This window comes from Alligator mississippiensis, chromosome 3, assembly GCF_030867095.1.
Source record: "Alligator mississippiensis isolate rAllMis1 chromosome 3, rAllMis1, whole genome shotgun sequence".
Lineage (NCBI taxonomy): Eukaryota > Metazoa > Chordata > Crocodylia > Alligatoridae > Alligator > Alligator mississippiensis.
Window position 1 is genome coordinate 43,086,991 of NC_081826.1, and position 20,714 is coordinate 43,107,704.

Here is a 20,714-nt window from a genome sequence, read left to right on the forward strand (position 1 = left end):
GCCTGCTGTGAGCAGCCTGGGCTCCATGGCAGGTGGCAGAGGACAGCCCAGAGTCCAGGCTGGCTGTGGCAGGCAGCCAGGAAACAGCAAGCCCCTGCACTAAGGTCTGTGGAGCCCTGGCCAGGCTTGCTGCTAGCAGTGAGTACACACATAGGCCTCTGGGTGGATGGCAGGGGGCAGCTGCAAGGAGTCTGATCCTTGTTGTAGCAGCACAGATCTGGCCTGCCCCAAGGCTCATGTGCCAAGCAAAACGCCTTCACGTGTCACACTCTGGCACACATGCTGGGGGTTGCCAACCCCTGGATTCGAAGATGTTTGTTGACTAATGGTGAAACCTATTGGAGCAAACAAGAAGTTTTTTACTGTCAAGGTGATTCTTGGCTCCACTGAAGTCTACTTTCTGAGAATAGTCTTGATTCAACAATCAATAAAGACATATTAATGCCAATACCTAGAAGTTGCCAAGGGCAGTTGGGAGATGCAAAGATGATTTTTTTTTTTTTTAATCAGTCTTTCAATTCCATATTTGGCATCGTCTTCCAGGAATTGCCTGCATTCAGCAACTGGATTAGTTGGAATGGCTTGGCAGTATTAACCAGATAAACAATCCATGGACACCTACCTGTACATAATGCCCAATGTAGATTCTCTGTGCTTGATTAAGCTTACTCTACCATCATTGCCTCGCTTGTGCTGGTTAGATACACTGCAGATCTGCACAACCACTTCCCAAAGGTCTTTAGCTGTCCGTCTACTTTCCTTGGGCCCTGGAAGTTCTTTGCATGTAGCAGCCAAGAGCTGTCCTAACTATGTAAGATGAAACAGCAAAAGTACTGGGGTTAGAGCTCCTCTGCATTTTAAACAAGGAGTAATAGGGACATTTGATATTTGTGTTAAAGACCTAATTAGGCCTTACTTCGTACTTTATAAGCAAAGGGGGAACTAAACTTTGCAACTGGCAAAGTTGCAAAGTTCCTACAGGCTATACCAAACATGTGTAAAAGGGATCAGTCTGTTAATACCTTTATTTTTAATAATGTAGTGAACTCTAGGAAAACTGAAGTTCCCGGAAAACACCACTTCATTCTTGATACAAACACACTTCCATGTCACACTGCAAGACTACAGGCTGCATTTTACTATCCCTGCTATATGGAACAATTGGAAGGCACAATCTGAAGTTAAAAACCAAGGTTAAAAATATGAAGAGTAACTGCAAAGTGGACAGAACGGACCAGAGCAAGAATTTTCAGCACAGAATACAATGTGTGAGCATCTTACTCCAATGTAATAACCTAACTTTAAGTACATACAACATTGGTGCAAAACCCAAATAGGCTTAAAACCTGAAACTTCAAATGGAATACATTTGAACTGCATGGCAGTATTTAACTTAGTCAAGTGATTAAAAAAAACTGCAAACAATTGAAACCTACACTAGGTAAACTAAATACTCTAAACACATTACAGAATTAAGGCCTGATTCTTAACTCTTCACATTCCCTGCATGTACCACTTAAATACTTTGTGCTTCAACTGTAACTACAGGGAACCAACTGATCATAGTTAATGTCTCACTTATGTTAGATAACTGTGAAACCAGCTTGCTAGCAAGTTACCAGGTAAGGTGGTTATAAGCTGTGTCTGTTGTCTCAGCTGTTCTTACAGCTTTGGGGCTAATCTTACTGAACCTCAACCAAACATTTAACATGTACTATATGTCAACACATTTGGTTTATTGGAAGGTCTTCTTTATTCATAATTAAAGTTAGAACTAACAGGAGAGAAACAAGAGGTAATGACGCATGCCTTTGCAAAAACAGGGTCCTTAAAAAAACAAAGTCAGATTTTGGCACCTTACCCCTTTAAGACTGAATATCCATTACCTTCACATAAGGATTAGTCTGCACCAGAGGTAAAGGAACTTGCATTGTTAAGTATTCATTCTCTCTCCAGTTTAACAAGAAGGCAACACATTCTTCTGCTATGACCTGGCGAAGGGGAATATCTAGAAGATATATATTTTTTAAAAAGTTAACCCATTGACTTATAACTTTGAATTAATTCCATCCCCCCACTCACTGCCCCCTTTCTCCCTGCTGCCCTCCCCCAAACCCTCAGCATAAAATGACAAGTGGCTGGGAAAACATGGAATTAATTACCATTAACACCAGGAATTCTGTGGATACAACTACTCAAAGTCTATCTGCCACAATCAACCCACTTTAGATTCATATATTTTATAGCAGCAAACATGAGCACCAGGAACAACCTCTACCTTCAGTTGAAGGTTTAGATACTCAATACTTAAAAGTCAGGCTCACAGGAATCAGATGATAGCCAACAATTTTCAGCAGTCATTTGCCAAAGTGGTTCTTGCTAACAGTATAGAACAAGTCCCCTTTTCAGACTTGGTCTTTTGCTCCATCCTTTCTTTTGGAGAGGTAGTTTCTCCCTCAAATCTCACACACTATCAAACTTAGCCAAGATAAAGCTGCAGCTACCCTAAAATTTGTAGTAGCTCTCCCCGCTACTCCCCCTCCTAGTACTGCCACCCACCTTGCCCCAAGTGCAGCTTGGCTCAGCCCCCACTGGGAAGAACCCACCGTGGCCCCAGCCCACATCTGCAGCCTGCCTGCACCCTGTGTGCTGATCTGGGGGCACCCCCCCATGCCCTCCCAGGGTGCGGGCAACAAATGGCAGGCAATGCCCCTCCCCTCCCCTTCCCTGCATGAGCTGCAGCTCCATCCTGTACCCCATAGTCTGTGCCGTGACTGCTTCTGCTATAGCCTCAAACTTGCAACCTTTGGGCTGTCTACTGCATGCCTTAGCACACCCCAGCCCCCTCCTGAGAGACTGATCAGCAATATTCTTACCAGGTACTCTCATTTCCAAATATCCTCGGACTCTGCTTATCAGATCAGAGGGAGGACGTTCTCCAGAAACTCCTGCTCCTGCTTCATGAGTGTAAATGTCCAAGAGCAGCATTTCATTCAGCATGACCTGACGCAGCTTTGGAGAAAACTCTGTCACAAGTTCCAGGCAAGCAGCAAAAAGCTGCTTTGCATGGACAAAATCCTGTAATAAAAACATAGCAACCGAGAAACACATCATTACTTCCACTTAGTCATATTTATGTGAAGAAATATATGTGAAGTTTACATGAAAAGAGCGCTGAAATATTGCTTAGTGATTCAAGCTTTGGCACTCGTGTAATGCCAGTTGCGGGTCCTTGGCATTGCTTAACATAATCTTTGAATACTGTCAACAAGCTTCAGATTGATGTGATACAGTGTAAATTACCAGAACTCTGGAGTGTTCAAGCAAAACAAAGTTTACATAGAAAGATATACTGAAAAAACAAACAAACAAATTTGAGGCACATTCTAGAACTCTTTAATCCTATGGTTCATTAGCCAGGGGCTTTAAGGCAATGAACAGTTTTTTCATCTAATACACATTTGTTAAAACAGACAGCCAAAGGCTTGGCTAGCTGTAGCACTATGGCATAAAACAAACTTAGGTACATTACTGCATTAATCATTAATATATTTTGGTAAGTCTAAAGCAAGACTTCACATAAATGAATTTACTCTTCCTTACAACTTTCCAGTAAGTTGAGTATTGCTCTTATTTTATTATTGAGGTAGGAAGACAAAGTAGTACTAAATGGCTTGCTCAGGACTATGTTTCATGTTATTCTTAGCTTGTTAAATGCACTTAACACAAGAGCAACTGCATGTTCAAGCAGTAGAACGTGTGCTAAGTGCACTTGTATTGTAGCAAAGCTACGACTTTTCCCATGAGGTGCATCTCCAGACTGTATTAAGTAATATGTGCTCAGCTGTTGTTGGGCTGCTTCGTGGAGATAATATGAGCAATTTGTGGTCCTCACTCTCATGTGACATCAACCAGGGATCCCTCTACTGTACTAAGCCTCTAGTCCAGGTGGGACGAGGACAGCCACAACGGTCAGGAGGGAGGATCCTGGTTCTTTCACTTGCCCTGTTCCTCCAGGATCAAGTTGAAAGCTGGATGCCCACAGTCCCATAGGGTCCCAGGGCTTGGACCAACAATCAGTGAGCAGTGCATGTTACAAATGGCAATAAACATTACCATGTGATTGGTCAGAACATTTTCTAAACTTTAATACTGCACAAATTTAACACGTACTAAGTGTCCTGTATGACAAAGGCCTCTAATTACACAGAAACCTACTACAATAGTATAGCTATATTCCTTTAAAATAGCATTCTGTTTCCTCTTGTGGGTTACAAAAGGATAAATTGCAGGCTTATTGCACCCAAGCATAGCACCATTTTCAGTGTTTACTAGATCAAATACATTGCTGTACAGTAAAATATTCAACTAAAGAAGAGCTTAACAAGTATACTGCAACCAGCTGTTACTAGAAAATAGGATGTTCTTATGGGACAATGATTTTTATCCTTAACCATCAAAACATGCACTTATTAATGCCTATATGGTTTGCTCACCTTAATTGCACTGCAGTGTAACCCTTTTGCCATCAGGATGTAGACCAAATCTCTGGTCAAATTGTCCTTAATTCCTAAAATAACGTTGCCATAAACATTTGGTACTTCCCACTAAGAGAGAAATGTGTTAAACATAATTCATAACAGGAAGACTTTCTGGAACTATTAAGCCACTTATAAATGTTAGTGACATTCTTACTGAAAGCCACATCCAAGTTCCAGCTCAACATACACATTTGGGATTTTTTTAAAAAATAAATTAGTCTTTGCATCCAGAAAAATCTCATTATACAGATAAATTTGCAGGGGACTTCACATACAAGTAGATGCATTAGTAGTAGTTACCATGAGAAAAATTATAAGGAATCCCTACATTCCCTACATGAAGCTTCAACAGAATATTTAAGAGCTCAAAAGAAAAGACAAACGCCCTTAACTCTTCAGGTTAGTTTGACAGTTTAGGATAACTCTTTATATAATATAAAAATGTCATACTGGCTTAGACCAATTGCCCATCTACCCAAGTACCCTGGCTCTCACAGTGGCAATTAGATGCTTTAGGAGGGACAGTATACGTACACAGCATGTCTAATGTAATCCATTCCCTGTCATACCCTCCCTGGCATCAACCATAATTGGTTTAGGGATAAATCAGAGGATACCCCCTGATGACTGTTCTATTTAATAGCTCTCGATTGACCTGACCTCCATAAAGCTGTTTAACCCAGCGATTCTCAGCCAGGGTGCCAGGGCACCCCGGAGTATTGCCAGATCTTTTGAAGGGTGCTGTGAGATACAAGAATGTAAGTGAGGTGTCACAAGATAAACAGATAAATTAAGCAGATAACTGCAGGCTCATGCTTGTCCCTGCCTGGATGAGCCCTCATTTTTATTCCCAGGCCCCTCCACAAGGAAGTAAACACTGTAATCTATAAATTAGTTTTTGAAAATGGGTGTGCTCAATTCACAAGGTACGGAGGGGATCATATCTCTGTGCCTCGAGTCCAATGAGAGGTGCCTCAAGTCTAAAAAGGTTGAGAACCACTGCTCTAACCCCTTTTTTGAATAAGGCTATACTATCTGCCTCTGTGTCCGTCTGGTAACAAGTTCTACAAGTTAACTACATACTGCTAATTCCAGTAGATGGCCCCTATTCTTTTACTAATTACTACTAGTAAATTCCAGGAATTTAAACCAAGAGCATACAAATTGGTATTTCTTTAGGCATCATGCTTAAAACAACAACAGAGAACCTGGTTTTCCCAACACCAAAGACTGCATCTTACAGACAGTTACATACTGAAAAAAAATTCTAATTCAGTGAGGCAAGTAACAAGCATAATGGGGGGGGGGGGGGGGGGGGGAACGCAATAATTCTCTGAATTTAGAGAATTTTTTAACAATATGAGTTCTTAGATATGCCTTACCAACATCATCATGAAGACAGGGAAGATGGAAATGGAAGTCAAACAAGTTACACAAGATCAAACTGCAGGTTTGTGGCAGAGCAACACTGAGAACTCAGTAATTATGACAGCTAGTCCCCCCTCCTCCAATTACTAATTATATTACCCCCATAAAAGGAGCTTACTGTGTCCTCTCAGCTGTTGTGAAGTACATTACCTTGCAAGAAACTGTCCAGAACTGGCGTTCCGAAGTCATGCCATGTAACTCAATTAAAATCTGACGAATCCTCCAAGGATCCATTGATAATATAAGCTGATGTTCCAGCTGGCCAATACTGACACTTGCTGATGCTAGCATGAAAGATGGGGAGGTCTGCAGTTTTATATACTCGTTATACAAGTCCTTTGGCACACAGAAAAAATTTAAGAACATAATCCACTTGGGGATCCCATGTTTTGTTTCTCCTGTGAATCGAGCACCTAGTTCATGCCAGGGGCTCCTTATTTTTCTCTATTTCCCTTCTTCACCTTTCCATATGTCACTTTCCTATCACCCTTCAAATTAAATGGCTCCCTGCAATGTCCCATAAGCCAGGGCTCCCCATTTTTCCCTCCCAAGCCAAAGGTTCTGTGTGTACTACCCTGGAATGAAACTGAACGTCACGCACATGGAAACAACAATAAAACTTTATTCACTAGGAGGTCATCAGTTGAGAACACCTAAGGAGAAGGTGACTCTTGCTACACTACCTGGCCACAGTAGCTGTAAAAAAGGCTGCTATGATCCTATTACATACCAGGAGAGCTACTTTTAGAAAAGATAGAAAAGTATCAGTGCCAATACACCAGACAGTGGTGAGACTGATGAGGGAAATGGCAAACCTATCACACAAGGGACCAGAAGAGATTGGTATGTTTAGCAAAACAGAAACTGACAGCAGTATGATGCAATTACTCCTCTAATATAGTTATCAACAGCAAATACCAGGGAAAGAGAAGAAACATTTAAACTCACAGACTACCCACCTACCACAAAAGTGCTACAAAGACAAGTCAGCCAGAAGTATATTTATGCAGGAGATCAGAAGGTCCTAATCATTAGAGAAGTGGCTCTACAACAGTATTCCAACCAAAGTAGTAGAAATAAAAAAACCTAACTGCTTTTAAGATGGAGCTTAACAAGTTAACAAAGGGAACTACATGACAAAGTGCCTGCGATAGAGAAGAAGGCACTCTATGATCAAAGAGGTCCCTTCCAACTGTGTGCTCCTTTATTAGAATTCTATGAAACTGACCTGGGATATCATAAAATGAAGTCACAGGTTTGGTGCACAGATTGATTCGAGGGGACCTTTTCCTCATCTGGTCAATGAGCAGCTTCCGTTCATCATCTTTCAGGAGGGTTATGAAGAGCTCATGAGAAGAAATCATAAAGACAAGCTGAAGATCCTCCAAACCCAAACACAAATTCCTGAGCAAGTTTAAAAGATATCCATTAGCAGGACAACTAGCATAAAGTTCTTATTTTTACTGCTTGCATATGACATTTTTAGTAACTTTCTATATTTGCTTTACCTGCAGGTAAAGATTTGAAAGTGATTCAATTTTGTGGAAAATGTACTAATTTGGTCATTTATTTACAGCAGCTTCCCATGGAGCCATTGAATCACTGCAGAGATGTTAATAAATCTATCTATCTCCCAAACATCATCTTGAGATTTGTAGCTGATGGGGAATCCAGGCAGTAATACCACAACATATTTATCCAACATCTCTCTTGGAGGGTTTGTAGCACAGAAAGGAATAGAACGTAGATTGCCCAGTTCTTCAGCTAGCACAAATGTGTTAACAGTACATGTATTAACCCCAGTTTCTACTTAAATTAGCTTGGTTAATTCCACCACATCCAAAGAATCCCTGCCTTGAAATGTACTGTGCCTGCTAACTGCTGTTCTGGGTCAAGAACCCAGTTTCTTTTGGGAGCTAATATTTGATGGAGAGGCATGGAGCATTTCTGAATTTTTTAATAGGATTTAACATGCATAGCCCTTGGGCGGACCCAGCAGTTGCACAATAAGTTGATAGAGAATTTGATTCATCTTTTGTTTTGGCTGAGGCAATGTTTTAACAGGCTAAGGAAAAAACCTATACAGCCTTCAAGGGAGCAGTGTTAGGCATTTCTCTGTAATAACTCTGGTAGGTATTGCAAAACTACATTCATGATTTCTGGAATGGACCACATCCAAGTTTATTTGGCCAGAAAGGATGGGACTCAGAACTTGAAAAAAGTAGCGAGAAAATAAGGATGGGAAGGGGGAAGAGAGGAGGGAAAAAATGATTTTGAGATGTATGGAAGAGATGGATTAAAAAAGAAAAAGATCTAGTCTCTTGGATAATTCATGAAGAGTTAAACATTCTGTTTTACAAGCTATGCATTGTAAAGGCCAAGTAGTCTAATGCCAGGTACTTACTTGAGAAAAGCTGCCATTTTTCTTTGTGAAGATTCTGAAGCATGTTCTAAATGTATTGACCTTGAACACACCTAGGAAGAATAAGAATTAAATCATTAAGCTTCAACAGGAATGCCTTTTTCAACTGGTTACACATTTTGTACATTTTCCACAAGTTTTGTTCACAGCAGTAATGAACACTATATACAAATTCCACTCATCTGGGGGAAGAAAACTAGCTAGTATAGCCACCCTCCAAATACAGTAAATACTGATATCACGGCAGATGAGAGCTAGTATTTAAGCCAGCATATAAAATGATAGAGGTTATTTCACCTTGCACCCTCATTAATCCCTACTGGCTCAGGAGATGAAAGGTCAGCTTCTTGTTAAGGATAAAAGGAGAGGTTGAGAGTAATCTCCAGTTATATTTCTCCTCAGCTTTCACTGGCCCTATTGGGAAGCTGACAGGTCCCTCAACTCCTACAATTTTTCTCCACCCCTACAGAGTCAAATTCTTGTTCTCTTCATCCACTTTAGCAAATGGCAAGCTGGATCTGGAGGATATTCTACATAGCTCACTACAACAATTTGTCAGAGGAAAGATATCCTGGCTGTTCCTGTTTGAGTCCTACAGAAAAGTAGGGAAAGAAACCCAGTCTCGGCCATCTCTCTACTTCTGTTTTCACCCTATTAAAAGACAGTGGGAGAAATCTGAACTGTTTTCCCTGTCTGTTCCTTCTCTCCCCAGAGCCTACCAAAGAGGCTTTGGAGGACAGGATACCCTCTTCCTGCAACTGCTCTTTCTGCGCCTATTATCCAGGATAATTCTGTAAAATTTAAAAGAAGAAAAATACCCCATGAATTAACTGAAGGAAAAACACACATGCTGCCACCTATTGGAAATATCAGAAGCTCCAATGTTATGTCTCAAGTAATGTACTTTAAATTTCTCTTCTGTATGTGATAAAAGTGAAACTGTCTACACAAAGTGTGCTCTCAAATGCACAAAGAATGCTCAAAAACAGAGGTGAGAATAGTTTTTTCTAAATTTAGAAATCTTAGGGTGTTTCTTGCAGAAATAATAATGCACTTAAACAAAGCAGACTTTTTAGTTACCAGTTGTTTGCAGGCTGAAGACAATCATTTCTTACCTCAAGAAGAAAATCTATTTTTTCTTTGTTGGGTTTAAGGAACAGCTGGTTGAACTGAATGTCAATCATTCGACCCTGCATTACATCACAAACAGTGTTACATGCACAGACTTTGAAACAAATTTCATCCAGAGCATCATTCCTGCATAAATGAAAAAGGAAAAGATTACAGAACTTTGAGACGTATGAAGATAGGGTTCCAGGTGACATCTGATATTTTAAGCATAGCACTCTCCAACTCCACTCAAAGAGTATCTACATAGCACTGGCTTTATATATTTGTATTCCGAGTAGTAGTCTGGACCCCAGTCAGATTAAGACTGCTGTCAAAATTCCTGAAAAGTGCCACATCTCCTCCAGTGCCACTGTTTTTAAATGGTTTGCCTAGTTAGCTTCAACCTTGGCTGCAGGTTTGAGGAAAGTTTTTACAAGGCCTTTACAGACTAGTTACAATTAAAGCAGGGGGAAGAAAATAGGTGTGACAATTCTGCTGTTATAATAGCTATTCCCTTCTGCCTGTCCACTGATGTTTTCATGTATGAAAATGTAACAGGGATGAGGAATTCTGTCCTGTATGATCATAGTGATATGTGTACACGGAGTTGATTTTGCAACAGAAATTCAGTCTAAAAGAAATCAATCATGACCTTTCTCCCAACTATTATGTCAAATGACTTCAGACATAACTAATACACTGCAACTAAAAAGCAATGATATTTCATTCAAGTAAGAATGTCTTACCCTTGTTGAGCTTTTTGGAAGAGTTCTCTCAGCACTGAGTGTCTGAACTGAATAGGTAAACTGAGGGTTAAGTTATCTTCAAGGAAGATCTTCACTAGCTCCTGGAATATAACACACAATTAGAGTATTGTTTCAAAAATATGCAGATGCATATTTTTACATACCTAATGTCTACCTAATGGAATTGATCATACTAAGTAGTCAAACATTTGTACAAATAATTCACACCCATGTAAGACTTCAGAAAGACTACAAAAGAGTTGTGGTTTAACTAACTGATAATAAGGAAGAAGTCATACATGTTGTACAGCTCAAGAAATGAAAGCACACAGAACTGAAGTTACTCTTTCTACATCCAAGTAAGCCACAGGATCTAGAAGAAAACCTATGCATCTTTTTTTGCAAACCACCCCATTATAAGTAGTCTTGTGTGGTAGTTTTATTTATTACCCTAACAAATCTTAGGCATCAACTGGCTGGGGCTTTTTTGGATTATTCAAAGCCAACACATGTTACTATAAACGTACATCAATAAAAAAAATAGGGTTACACATAGTAGTCAACTCATTCTCAAAAAAGCTCCACAACTGAATTCACCATTTCAACTTATTCAATGTGCATTCATAGAACTCCCAGGTGATTTTCTAGTATTCTACCTGATAGTTGCCAGATTTCATACAGCTATGGATTTGACTGTAAGGAGTTGACTGCTGCAATGCATTATCAGAAGATGATGTAAGAACTCCACAAGCTTGACAGTACCCAGCTAACCTCTTCTCATCTATGGTGCAATGAAGTGATGATGAAGCAATCTGTAAAATAAAAGTGCATCATGTTTTAGTAACTTTGTCTTAATCCTGAGTAGTGTTGAGCCAAACACATTTCTACTGATAACCACTGAAAAGGAAAAACTTCAAAGATTCAGTTAAATTTGTATCCATTTAAACTTTACTCCAAGCTTAGACAACAGAAGGTAGATTTCATTTTATTTCATATTTGCATTCATGTTTGCAGAAAAGAGTTTTTTGGAAAAGGGATGGCCAGCCTTCAGCAGCAGTGCCACAAATGGCATGAGCACATGGCAGATCAAGAGGACAGGCAGCACAGCAGCAGATCAGGCGGGGAGCAGAAAGCAGAGCAGCAGATCAGGCAGGGAAAGGGGATTTAGAAAGGCACTTAGGGAGGGCGTGGGGCTAATTTGTGGCATGTCTGCCAAAAAGGTTGGCCTCCCAATTGTACATATGGAAACTTTAAAAAAATTAAATAAATAAAAGACCCAAAGAAATACTGAACTTATCATATTAAAATTTGGGCCAAATTTAAATTAACAACTGATAAACATTTACTAAGAAAATGGGTATCTTGTATTACTGTACTCATACATAATTCACATCCTAAATTAATGGCACCCTATGTTTATACATTAAAAATTAAAAAAAAAATGAAAACTGCAAGAACTCCAATATCTACAAAGGTAACAAAGCCAAGTCTCGTCTCACATAGTTCCTCTTCCTGTTTTCCTCCTTACGTATATAGACTAACATATTGGGTCAGTAACACAATACAGAATGTGCTACATAGCCAAGTTACTACCAGAGGGAGATCTCATGTATACATTGTCCATGTTAAATACGACTTCTGAATAAAACAGGCAAGAGATAGTAGCTGAACAAATTAAAAAAATTATTATTTAACAACCTGTTTCTCCTATAAAAAAAAAAAGAGAAAGAAAAGAAAAATTACATGAAAGGTTATCTGTCATAGTAGGAACTGGATTCAGTGACCCAGAAGGTCCTTCCAGTGATAGTTTCATGTCCCTATGAGTGCCAAACATGCCAGAGTCACTTTAACTAGGCCCACCTAACATGACCAAAAAAACCATTCCTATTTCTTTTTGAAGAGACATGTTTGCTTGACAGGCAGGCATTTGGAGAATGTAGGATTAAATGACGTGAGTATAAAGAACTTATACAGCAACATACTGAAAAAAAGATCTAAAACTCTGTTCCCAAGATATGTTACAATCTTTTTCAAGAATTAATTCAACACTCCAAACAAAACAGAAGGGTTCATATAAGATGGACATTTGCTTATGAATTCCCTGTCACCTTTTCAGCTACAATATGCAAAACACCAAACAATCCTCAGAATATTTGGTGCTGCAGACAGACAGACAAAGAGGATAATTTTAGTCCACTAACAGATGTAATGGGAACTGGGAAAGCTCAGGACTTATCCCAATCAAAGCCAGTAAAACAAAACAAAACAAAACAAAACAAAACAAAACAAAACAAAACTTTAAAACCTTCACTGGAGCTTACAACAAGGAATTATTTTGAATTGAGAAAAGATCCTCAGCAAGCAGCTCCCACCGGACAATACAGTTACAGTACAGTATAACGCAGGGATTTTCAACCTTTTTTGAGCAGTGTACCCCCAGTGGCTGGTCAAGGAGCAGGGGTGGTGAGGTGGGGAGAAGAGTAGCAGGAGCCAGGCATGGAGCCGGGGTGAGGGGTGGCCACACAGAGCGGCGGTGCGGGGTGGTAGATGGCAGTGGCCGCCACGTGGAAATTTCTCCCCCCATGTCTGGCCAGCTGATTGGAGCTTCTTTGACCGGTCCTGTTCCTGAGAGGTGGCGGTGTGGGATGGCAGCACTCCGTTCCCACTCACCCATGCGTACCCCCTGGGATCTTTCAAAGTACCACCCCCATAGCTGACAACCCCTGGTATAACCTCATAAATCCAGCGTGCTCAGGACCAAGCACTTGCTGGAAATATGAAAATGCTGGATTTCTGAAATCAGGGCAGTAGCTGGTCATGGAGCAGGGGAGAGGGATCAAGGTAGCCAGTCCTGGAGCAGCGCCGCATGTGAAATAGTGGCACAGGGTGGTGAAAGGCGGCGACCGCAAGCTTTCTCCTCTACATTCGGGAGGGCAGGGGGAAGTGGTGGCTGATCCTGGAGCGGGCGGGGCAGGGCGGGGCAGATCTTTGATAATTCCAGATTTATGAGGTTATACTGTATTACTGTTCATTGCTAAATCGGATCATTCTGCAGGTCATCTATTTCCCCCCATAAACTCAGGGTTCACTCAATATGTGCAATCACACACATCAAGATAGAGGTTATTTCCTAAAGAAGAGTAAATCAACAAGCAAAACTACTCTATTTTATAGAGAAGTCAGACTTGTTAGAAGAAAATATCTGGACTTTTCTTTTGGTTTACACATCCTCATTTTGAAGAAGCACCCCCGAAAGAAATATACTGTTTGATTTTTGAGTTTAAAAAATCCAGAAGCTTACTGCAGCAGGGAACAAAGTACCAGAATTTAACAGACGTCTAATCTTCTGTTCACCCAGAAAATGACCAACATCTGGAAAAGTAATCTTAGGGTATGTCTACATGGCACAATAAAAACCATGCTGAAAGTCATGATACCATGGGTGCCAAAAGCAGTACAGACTCATAATCATAGTGTTTCTTCTGTACTAAGCACATAGTCTGTTTCTCACCTCTCTCTCAAAAAACTAGCTTGGGTAATTATGTGTGACACTGTAGACAGTCAAAATCATCTATCAGCAGGCAAACAACATGCCACCGATTCTTTAGTCCAGTACATGATTGTATGCATTTATAGTGAGAATAGGGAGGAAAGTCTCTGCAGGTATTTACATAGTGCTCATTTTCATAGTCTTTGAGCAAGTGAATACTGAAGGGCTTTTATACATAAGTTATATCCTGGGAGACCATTTGCTTAGCTTTAAGAAAATGAGAAGCACTGCTGAAAACAGAGTTTAAATATTGTGATGGCTGTGTTTTAGGGGTCCTCTGCCCACAATAACTAACTAAAGATTATGTTTGGTGTGCTGGCTTTCAAGAAGTTTTAGTTTCTAGATATGTAATAGTTGATCACAGCGTATAACCAAACTTACCTTTGAAATCAATTCTTTGGTTCTAAAAAATTTTTCCTTGGCATTTTCATAGATGGTTGAATTTGTAGAACCCTGCTGGAAGTAGACTGCACCCAAATCATAACAGACCTGAAATAATAATAATTTAAAAACAAGATAATAGGCATTATAAACAAATTTAGAACTCTTATAAAATAAATTTCAATTTAACAAACTAGAATATTTATTGTTATATACAAAGGTATTTTAAATTATTCCCAGTTGCTTGATTTATGTAGTAGGAAAATTCTACATCCCCCATTTGTTTTCTCTAGCACTAGACTACAAGTTCTTGAAGCAGAGAATGTAAACTTTCCGCATGTCTGGTAGCAACATTAGTAAGACTGATAATTTCCTATATTGGTATCAAGAATGATGCCCTTTTCTTTTCTTAAAAGAGCAATCAGAGTTTGTGAAGGAACCCACGAGCAACAGTACATGTAGTAAAAAAAAAAAAAGTTTCAATGGGTTTTATTTAAAAAGAAATCCAAGAAATAATTGTGTATGGATTAAACAAGGGACAAAAGAAACCCCCAACAGAAGAATAACGTGAAGCAAAATGACACTTTTGTGATATTTTGTAAGAAAAAAATATGGTAGAAGTGTTATAGGTTGAAACATGCCACATACCTGGCACTGTATTTCTTCAGCACTGATTTTCAAACCAGCTGTGGAACTCTCGGTTTCCCCATTCACCATAGCAGGCTCCATGGCTAATAAATCCAGAGTTCTTATAGTGTGGACATACAGATCTTTGTTTAATTTAAGTGCTGCTTCTAGCACTAGGATGGAATCAGCAGCCTGCTCTTTCAACTACAATAGATCAAATACACACACAAATAATTCTCTATTTTAAAAACTTTCCTATTGGTTTTAAACTTACCTATTAGAAGTGCACACATCCCTTACTTGTATTATCTTCTTAAAATGTAATCACAAATCATCACCATCAGCTACATTCTGCAACGCCCGAGTGAACTTTAGGCCTCAAAAGATACCAGGCTGAATAATAGGTAGATTCTGATGCACGTTCCTTGTGCATTCAAAACTTTCATTTACGTCACTGATACTTTTTGGTGCACAGAACAAAGGAGTAGTTCTTTACTTTTTCACACAGATGCTATTAAATTTTTAGGTGTCATTTGTCACAACCCAAGGGTGTGATTTTGTTTGTGTGCGCTTCGGCACTGCTAAATTATTTCCCGCCACTTGGAGCTTTCTTTGCAGGGTGCATTTCTTAGTTGCAAAGAGAAATGCACGGTGCAAAGGAGTTCCCGCCATTCGCATGCAAATTTGTGTCCCACTATTGGCCAGTTCTAAATTATTCCCACGCGGCGGCTAGCGATTGGCTTGCTAGCCGTATAAGAGGCTTGAGCGGTTTCCGCCCAAGTTGGAGGACTCCACAACCATCTGGAGGAGGAGAACTTCACATCTCGTGAAGATCTCTAAGCGCTGCAGAGCCTATCGGACCCAGCGTATACCTTGAGAAGGCTCTAGGGGTCTGATCAACCTCTGGCCTCTCCCCATCGCCGAACAATCCCTCGACGAACCCCTTCCCTGCACACAAGTTCCACGGAGCCTAGCAAACTTCGTGTGAGTGAATCCAGAGCTCTTTTCTCCGAGTTGTTTTCTTCGGTTGACACGACAGGCTCGCGTGTTTAGAGCCTTCAACCGGATTGGGCTAGAGGTTCGCGTGGAAGGAACTCTTGTCCGCCTCTCTTCTTTTCTGTCTGTAACCGCAACTCAAGCAGGTTTTCCTGCCTGCACCGCGACCATCTTCGGTGTAAGTAAAATAATCTTTAATCAACCGCTAAGTGTCCGTGCCCAATTCTAGTCTGCTGGCCTGCATTCCCCGACCTGTGTGCCAGGGCTGCTGGCCACAGCCCGCCGTGTGCCCCCGAGAACCTGGGACCGCTCCCGGCCCGCATGTTATTCAACAAGCACAGTGGGGAAAAAAAAAAAACTTACCCATTTATTTTATGTTAGTTTCACTTCCTGGTTTTAGTCCTACAACTTTAGTTTCCAGTTCATTAACAAGTTATTAATGTGACTGGACTATTATCACCTAGATAAAATATTTTATCTAGAAAACCTTTCCCATTTGAATTTTAAAAATTACAACATTTGTTTTTCTCCCAAATTCTAAGAAAGTTTATAGAAGTTTTACATGAATTTTGCACCCTTGAAGGAAATAGTGGAAACAATTACAGGAAGAAGTTCAACAAATTAATGCAAAGTTTTCTGTCTTGTATATAAGAATGTAATTTCCCTCTTCCAATAGTTTATTGTCCAGAGGTCTACTCAATCTGTATGATACCAAAAATACACTGACAAAAATGTGTTTCTATTATGCAATGCAAATTTCTTACAATTCCCAAAGCAGAGAGATATCAATATAAATTATAAAAGCAAAAAGAGGAAACAATGACAAAAGCAAATGTGCTTTTAACCATGTGATGTTTAATAAAAAAGTGAAGTTAGCACACTGCATATATATTATTATAATGCATATCAGAGGGTTAAATCCTTCAGTCTACTCACATCTGTATCCAAAATCTAAACAAAAATTAAAAGATAAACACTCACCACTTTCAAAATATTTTCTGTTAGTTCCTTTTCCTGTTGTATCTGGGTCATTCTAGAAAATAATTTTGAGATGGCAAGTCAAAATCCTGATGGTAAAGTAATAAGTTCTGGCCCCAGTCAGTAAGACAGTGCATAGGCACTGAATTCTACCCCTGTGGCAAAACATTCAGCAGTCCTGGACTGACATACACTTGAAGTACTCAAGTGACATACAGCCTTACGGCCAGCCTCCATGCTCCCCTACCATTGTGCTTCAAAAATTGTTGCAACAACATGCAGCAGTGGTGTTCTCAAGCCAAGGGGAATAATAGTAGGTTGTGCTCAATCCTCTGGCAACCCATGGGGAGAACACAGTAAAGCACCGTGGGATTCTGGAAGACCAAACAACCCCATGCCACACTCTGCTGAAGCAGCTCTCTGCTTCAGGAAGTGTTTAAGAGATGTTCTTCATTTTTGAGGATCATTTCTGAGGCACTTATACACAGCTGAATTGCTTCAGAAATGGCTAGTCTGTTTGCTTCTGGAATATTGCAAAAGAATACAGAAAGCTCCAAATAGCACATCTGTCAAGGGCCAGGACCTTAGTTATGGTAAGATGGATTCCTAACAAGAATAATTTCACAGATTCACTTAAGTGTAATATTCTCTTTAGTACAATATGAGAGGAGAGAGAGAGAGAGAGAGAGATCAGGTTAAGAATAGGCCCTAATAAGTGGAAATTCAGAAGTCAAAAATCTATATATACTCCTATAAAATATTTTTATCAATTGTAAATGTCCTGTTACAAACCAAACCCTGAAGAAATTAAATGTCACCTCTTCATGATTCATTAAAAGCCCAATTATTTCTGATTATTTCTGGTAATTTTAGAATCACGGGTATATTAACAGTTTGTTTTTCCATTCAGAAACTTAGGGCCCATCTAGTCAGATAAGAGCAATAGCTCCAGAGACTTACCCATCTTCCTTAAGAATTAACTTAGGAAACTCTTTTAACAACCAGGGAAAAATGTTGGAAGTCTAATACTGTTAATATATCTGACAAAATATTTCAGGAACACATGCACAGGGATTTACAGGAGGTAGTTTAACAAACAAAACAACAGCTTGCTCAAAGCAACTTGGATTCTGATACTTAAACTATAAAACACTGTACAATGAAGTATTGTACAAAATACATTTTAAAAGAATTTCACCCTGGCAGAGGAGGGATCCCATAGTTCAGTCATAGAGGCTGGAACAGCATAACTCAACACATTTATCCAACTTGGGATAAATCCAGGACTTGGAAAACATACCCAACGTAGACAACACCAAGGATTATGCCTTCTGGCTAAAGAAATACCTACTTTCATGTTTTATCAAACTCATTATAAAGCTATGCATATTGTGATACTTAAAATATATCTGACACCAAAAATAGTTTTATTTAAGACTTATTCTGAGTGAGTTTATTTTATGCTTTCAGCAGTATGTTAACAGTTTTAAAGCAGTGCAGGTCATAATGTGACTTAGTCAAGATGAATATTCAGTTTATAAGCCATACAATGCTCAATGTGATGTCAATAACACTCAGAAGATTACTTGCTAACTTACATGTTTAATTGAGGTGGACCAGGTTTCACTAGTTTCACAGGAAAACTGCTTTGGACAATGGTCCTTATAGCCCTAAAGAAAAATAAAAAGGAAAAAGTTAAGTGAAAAATCACTAACTAATCTCATCAACTTGATGATATATGCACAGCTTAAAAATACCTATGAATTTCTGTTTTTCTAAAAAACTCAACAATTTGTACATGCTCTGAATGGTAGGGCAAATTAGATATTTAATTCAGGAGCAATCATCATTTCTATGTAGAGGTGCATGGGTCCCATAGATTGGCACCAATATAAAGAAAATTGACAGCATCGGCAATTGGCTTTTTTTTGGCTGATGTGCCCAATGTCACTGATAAATGCCCCCTGCATGCATGCAGCTGCAGTGCAGCATGCAGGTGGCCAGGAGTGCAGCCAGCAGCGCGGAGAGCAGCGTCTGGCTGGCAAGTCTGTCGTAGGGTAAAGGACGGGGGAGGGAAGGGGCACGGGGGGGGAGCCCCTGTGGTGAGGGCGCGAGTGGGGCTGGGGCAGGGTATAGGGCGATGCTGCGGCTCGTTTGGGAGGCATGGGGAGGGAAGGTGACTCCCACTGCTGCATGCACCTCAGGAAGGCATGGGGGGGGGGATGTATACCCCGGATCTGTTTGCAAAGCGAGGGCAGGCTGCTGCTACAGGCTGGGGCCAGGGCTGTCCTGGGAGGAGAGCTACGGGCAGAAGAGGGGGGGTTGGCAGCCATCCCCAAAATTCACCATAGCCCCCACTCCCAGTGCTGCTGCCTCAAGTGCACCCCTGGCCCAACCCTAGCCCGTCTCAGCTCGTCATGGCAGCCTGCCCTCACCCCGCGCACAGATCTGGGGGCGCATGCCCCCTCATGCCCACCCGAGGTGTGCACAGCGACAGGAGCCACCCTCCCTCCCCGCACCCCCCGGACAAGCCATGGCTCCATCCCAGATGGGCAGTGCCTGCCTCAGCCACAGCTCCACTCCCTCTCTCACTACAGGGGCCCCGTTCTGCCCCACCCTTTCCTTCCCACCACCCCTTGCCTCCCCAACAGAGTTAGAAGCTGGACACAGGCTATACATTTACCTTTACAGTTACAGATGATGTGAAGTTTATATCTCTTATCTGAATATATAACATACAAGTGACAGGTAAAGTTTCAAATTGTTAGCCAACACTATATATTGTATATACACATAGGGATACCCATCAGAACAAAGCAGTTCAGCTTTCCTTTTAACACCTAATCTGGTACCACTATTAAAGTCCTAATAATTAAGCAAATATTTCCACTTATACTAGAGTTATCACAGTAGCCTAGCCAAGAAGAGTAGTTTACCATCTGTTGTACAGCAGTATAGCCATTGCAGTGGTTGGGGGTAAGCTGGACAGGTCCATGTCTACATGTTTAGTTCCTGGAGGAACTTTGCTAATGCACAGAAGTTCATTCAGCAGCATATTCAGGACAGGAACTGACAAGCTAAAAAAAAAAAAGGGGGGGGGGGGGAGGAAGGGAGAAGAGACAAAAAAAATAGGATTGTACATGTCACGTAAAAGTTTTTCTTCTAGTTTGTATCCTAAGCAACTGCACATACTAATACACATTAAAGACAGAGGGGTTGCTCCCAGTTCAAGACATCCTGAAAGATATGCAACTGAATGACAGTGGACATTATTACCACTGAAGTTTCAGTCTGCTCAAACGGTAGTTACCTTGAGAAGACAGGAAAGCATCACTCTAGGACAGTGTTTCCCAACCAGTGTGCCAAGGCACACCTGTTCATTTCTGACTACATACTTTTGTGCCACGGAATTTTGCCACAGCAATGAGCTTCAATAGGTATGAGGATGGGGAATGCCTTAAAAGGTGTGCCATGGAAAATTTTTATTGATGTAAGTGTGCGTTGGGCTGGAAAAGGTTAGGAAACACTGATCTAGGATTTTAATGGTAGCTGCAATTCAGACTTTGCCATACAGAAAGTCTGTTGTCCAAATAAATGACCACTTCCTGCTCATCCACTCTCAGATTTCAGAAAAATATATTAAAGAATATACTGTCCTTTGGGAGAGGACTAAGGCAACTTACTCTGACTGCACACTTAGAAAAAATACATGAACAAGCATTCAAGCACCAGAGATTAGTGAGAAAAGAGAATAACTAAAAATACATACATAAGAGCACCCACCCCACTTCATAAAATTGGTTCTGAAGAAAATCATATGCTCCAAATTACATTTTAATGTAGTAAGCTTCTATGCAGCTTTCTAAAGAACGCACTGGGTCTTAGACTTTTTCAGTTAAATTACTGGATTCTTCAAAACCAAAAATTATGAGAAT

At 40.4% G+C, this 20,714-nt stretch overlaps 1 protein-coding gene across 1 annotated transcript in view; it reads right to left on the reverse strand.

Moving 5' to 3' along the window:
• INTS8 (integrator complex subunit 8) overlaps positions 1-20,714 on the reverse strand; it is a 47,445-nt gene that overhangs the window by 22,587 nt on the left and 4,144 nt on the right. Inside the window, exons 3-17 of the mRNA XM_006273945.4 lie at positions 19,716-19,856; positions 18,378-18,449; positions 16,783-16,834; positions 14,827-15,009; positions 14,179-14,286; positions 10,904-11,059; positions 10,248-10,348; positions 9,507-9,648; positions 8,374-8,444; positions 7,198-7,373; positions 6,120-6,253; positions 4,497-4,607; positions 2,877-3,078; positions 1,887-2,008; positions 623-807 (exon numbers count right to left, since the gene is read on the reverse strand). Of these exons, the coding sequence (XP_006274007.1) occupies positions 623-807; positions 1,887-2,008; positions 2,877-3,078; positions 4,497-4,607; positions 6,120-6,253; positions 7,198-7,373; positions 8,374-8,444; positions 9,507-9,648; positions 10,248-10,348; positions 10,904-11,059; positions 14,179-14,286; positions 14,827-15,009; positions 16,783-16,834; positions 18,378-18,449; positions 19,716-19,856 (1,956 nt within the window). The remainder of the gene's footprint in view (positions 1-622; positions 808-1,886; positions 2,009-2,876; positions 3,079-4,496; positions 4,608-6,119; positions 6,254-7,197; positions 7,374-8,373; positions 8,445-9,506; positions 9,649-10,247; positions 10,349-10,903; positions 11,060-14,178; positions 14,287-14,826; positions 15,010-16,782; positions 16,835-18,377; positions 18,450-19,715; positions 19,857-20,714) is intronic.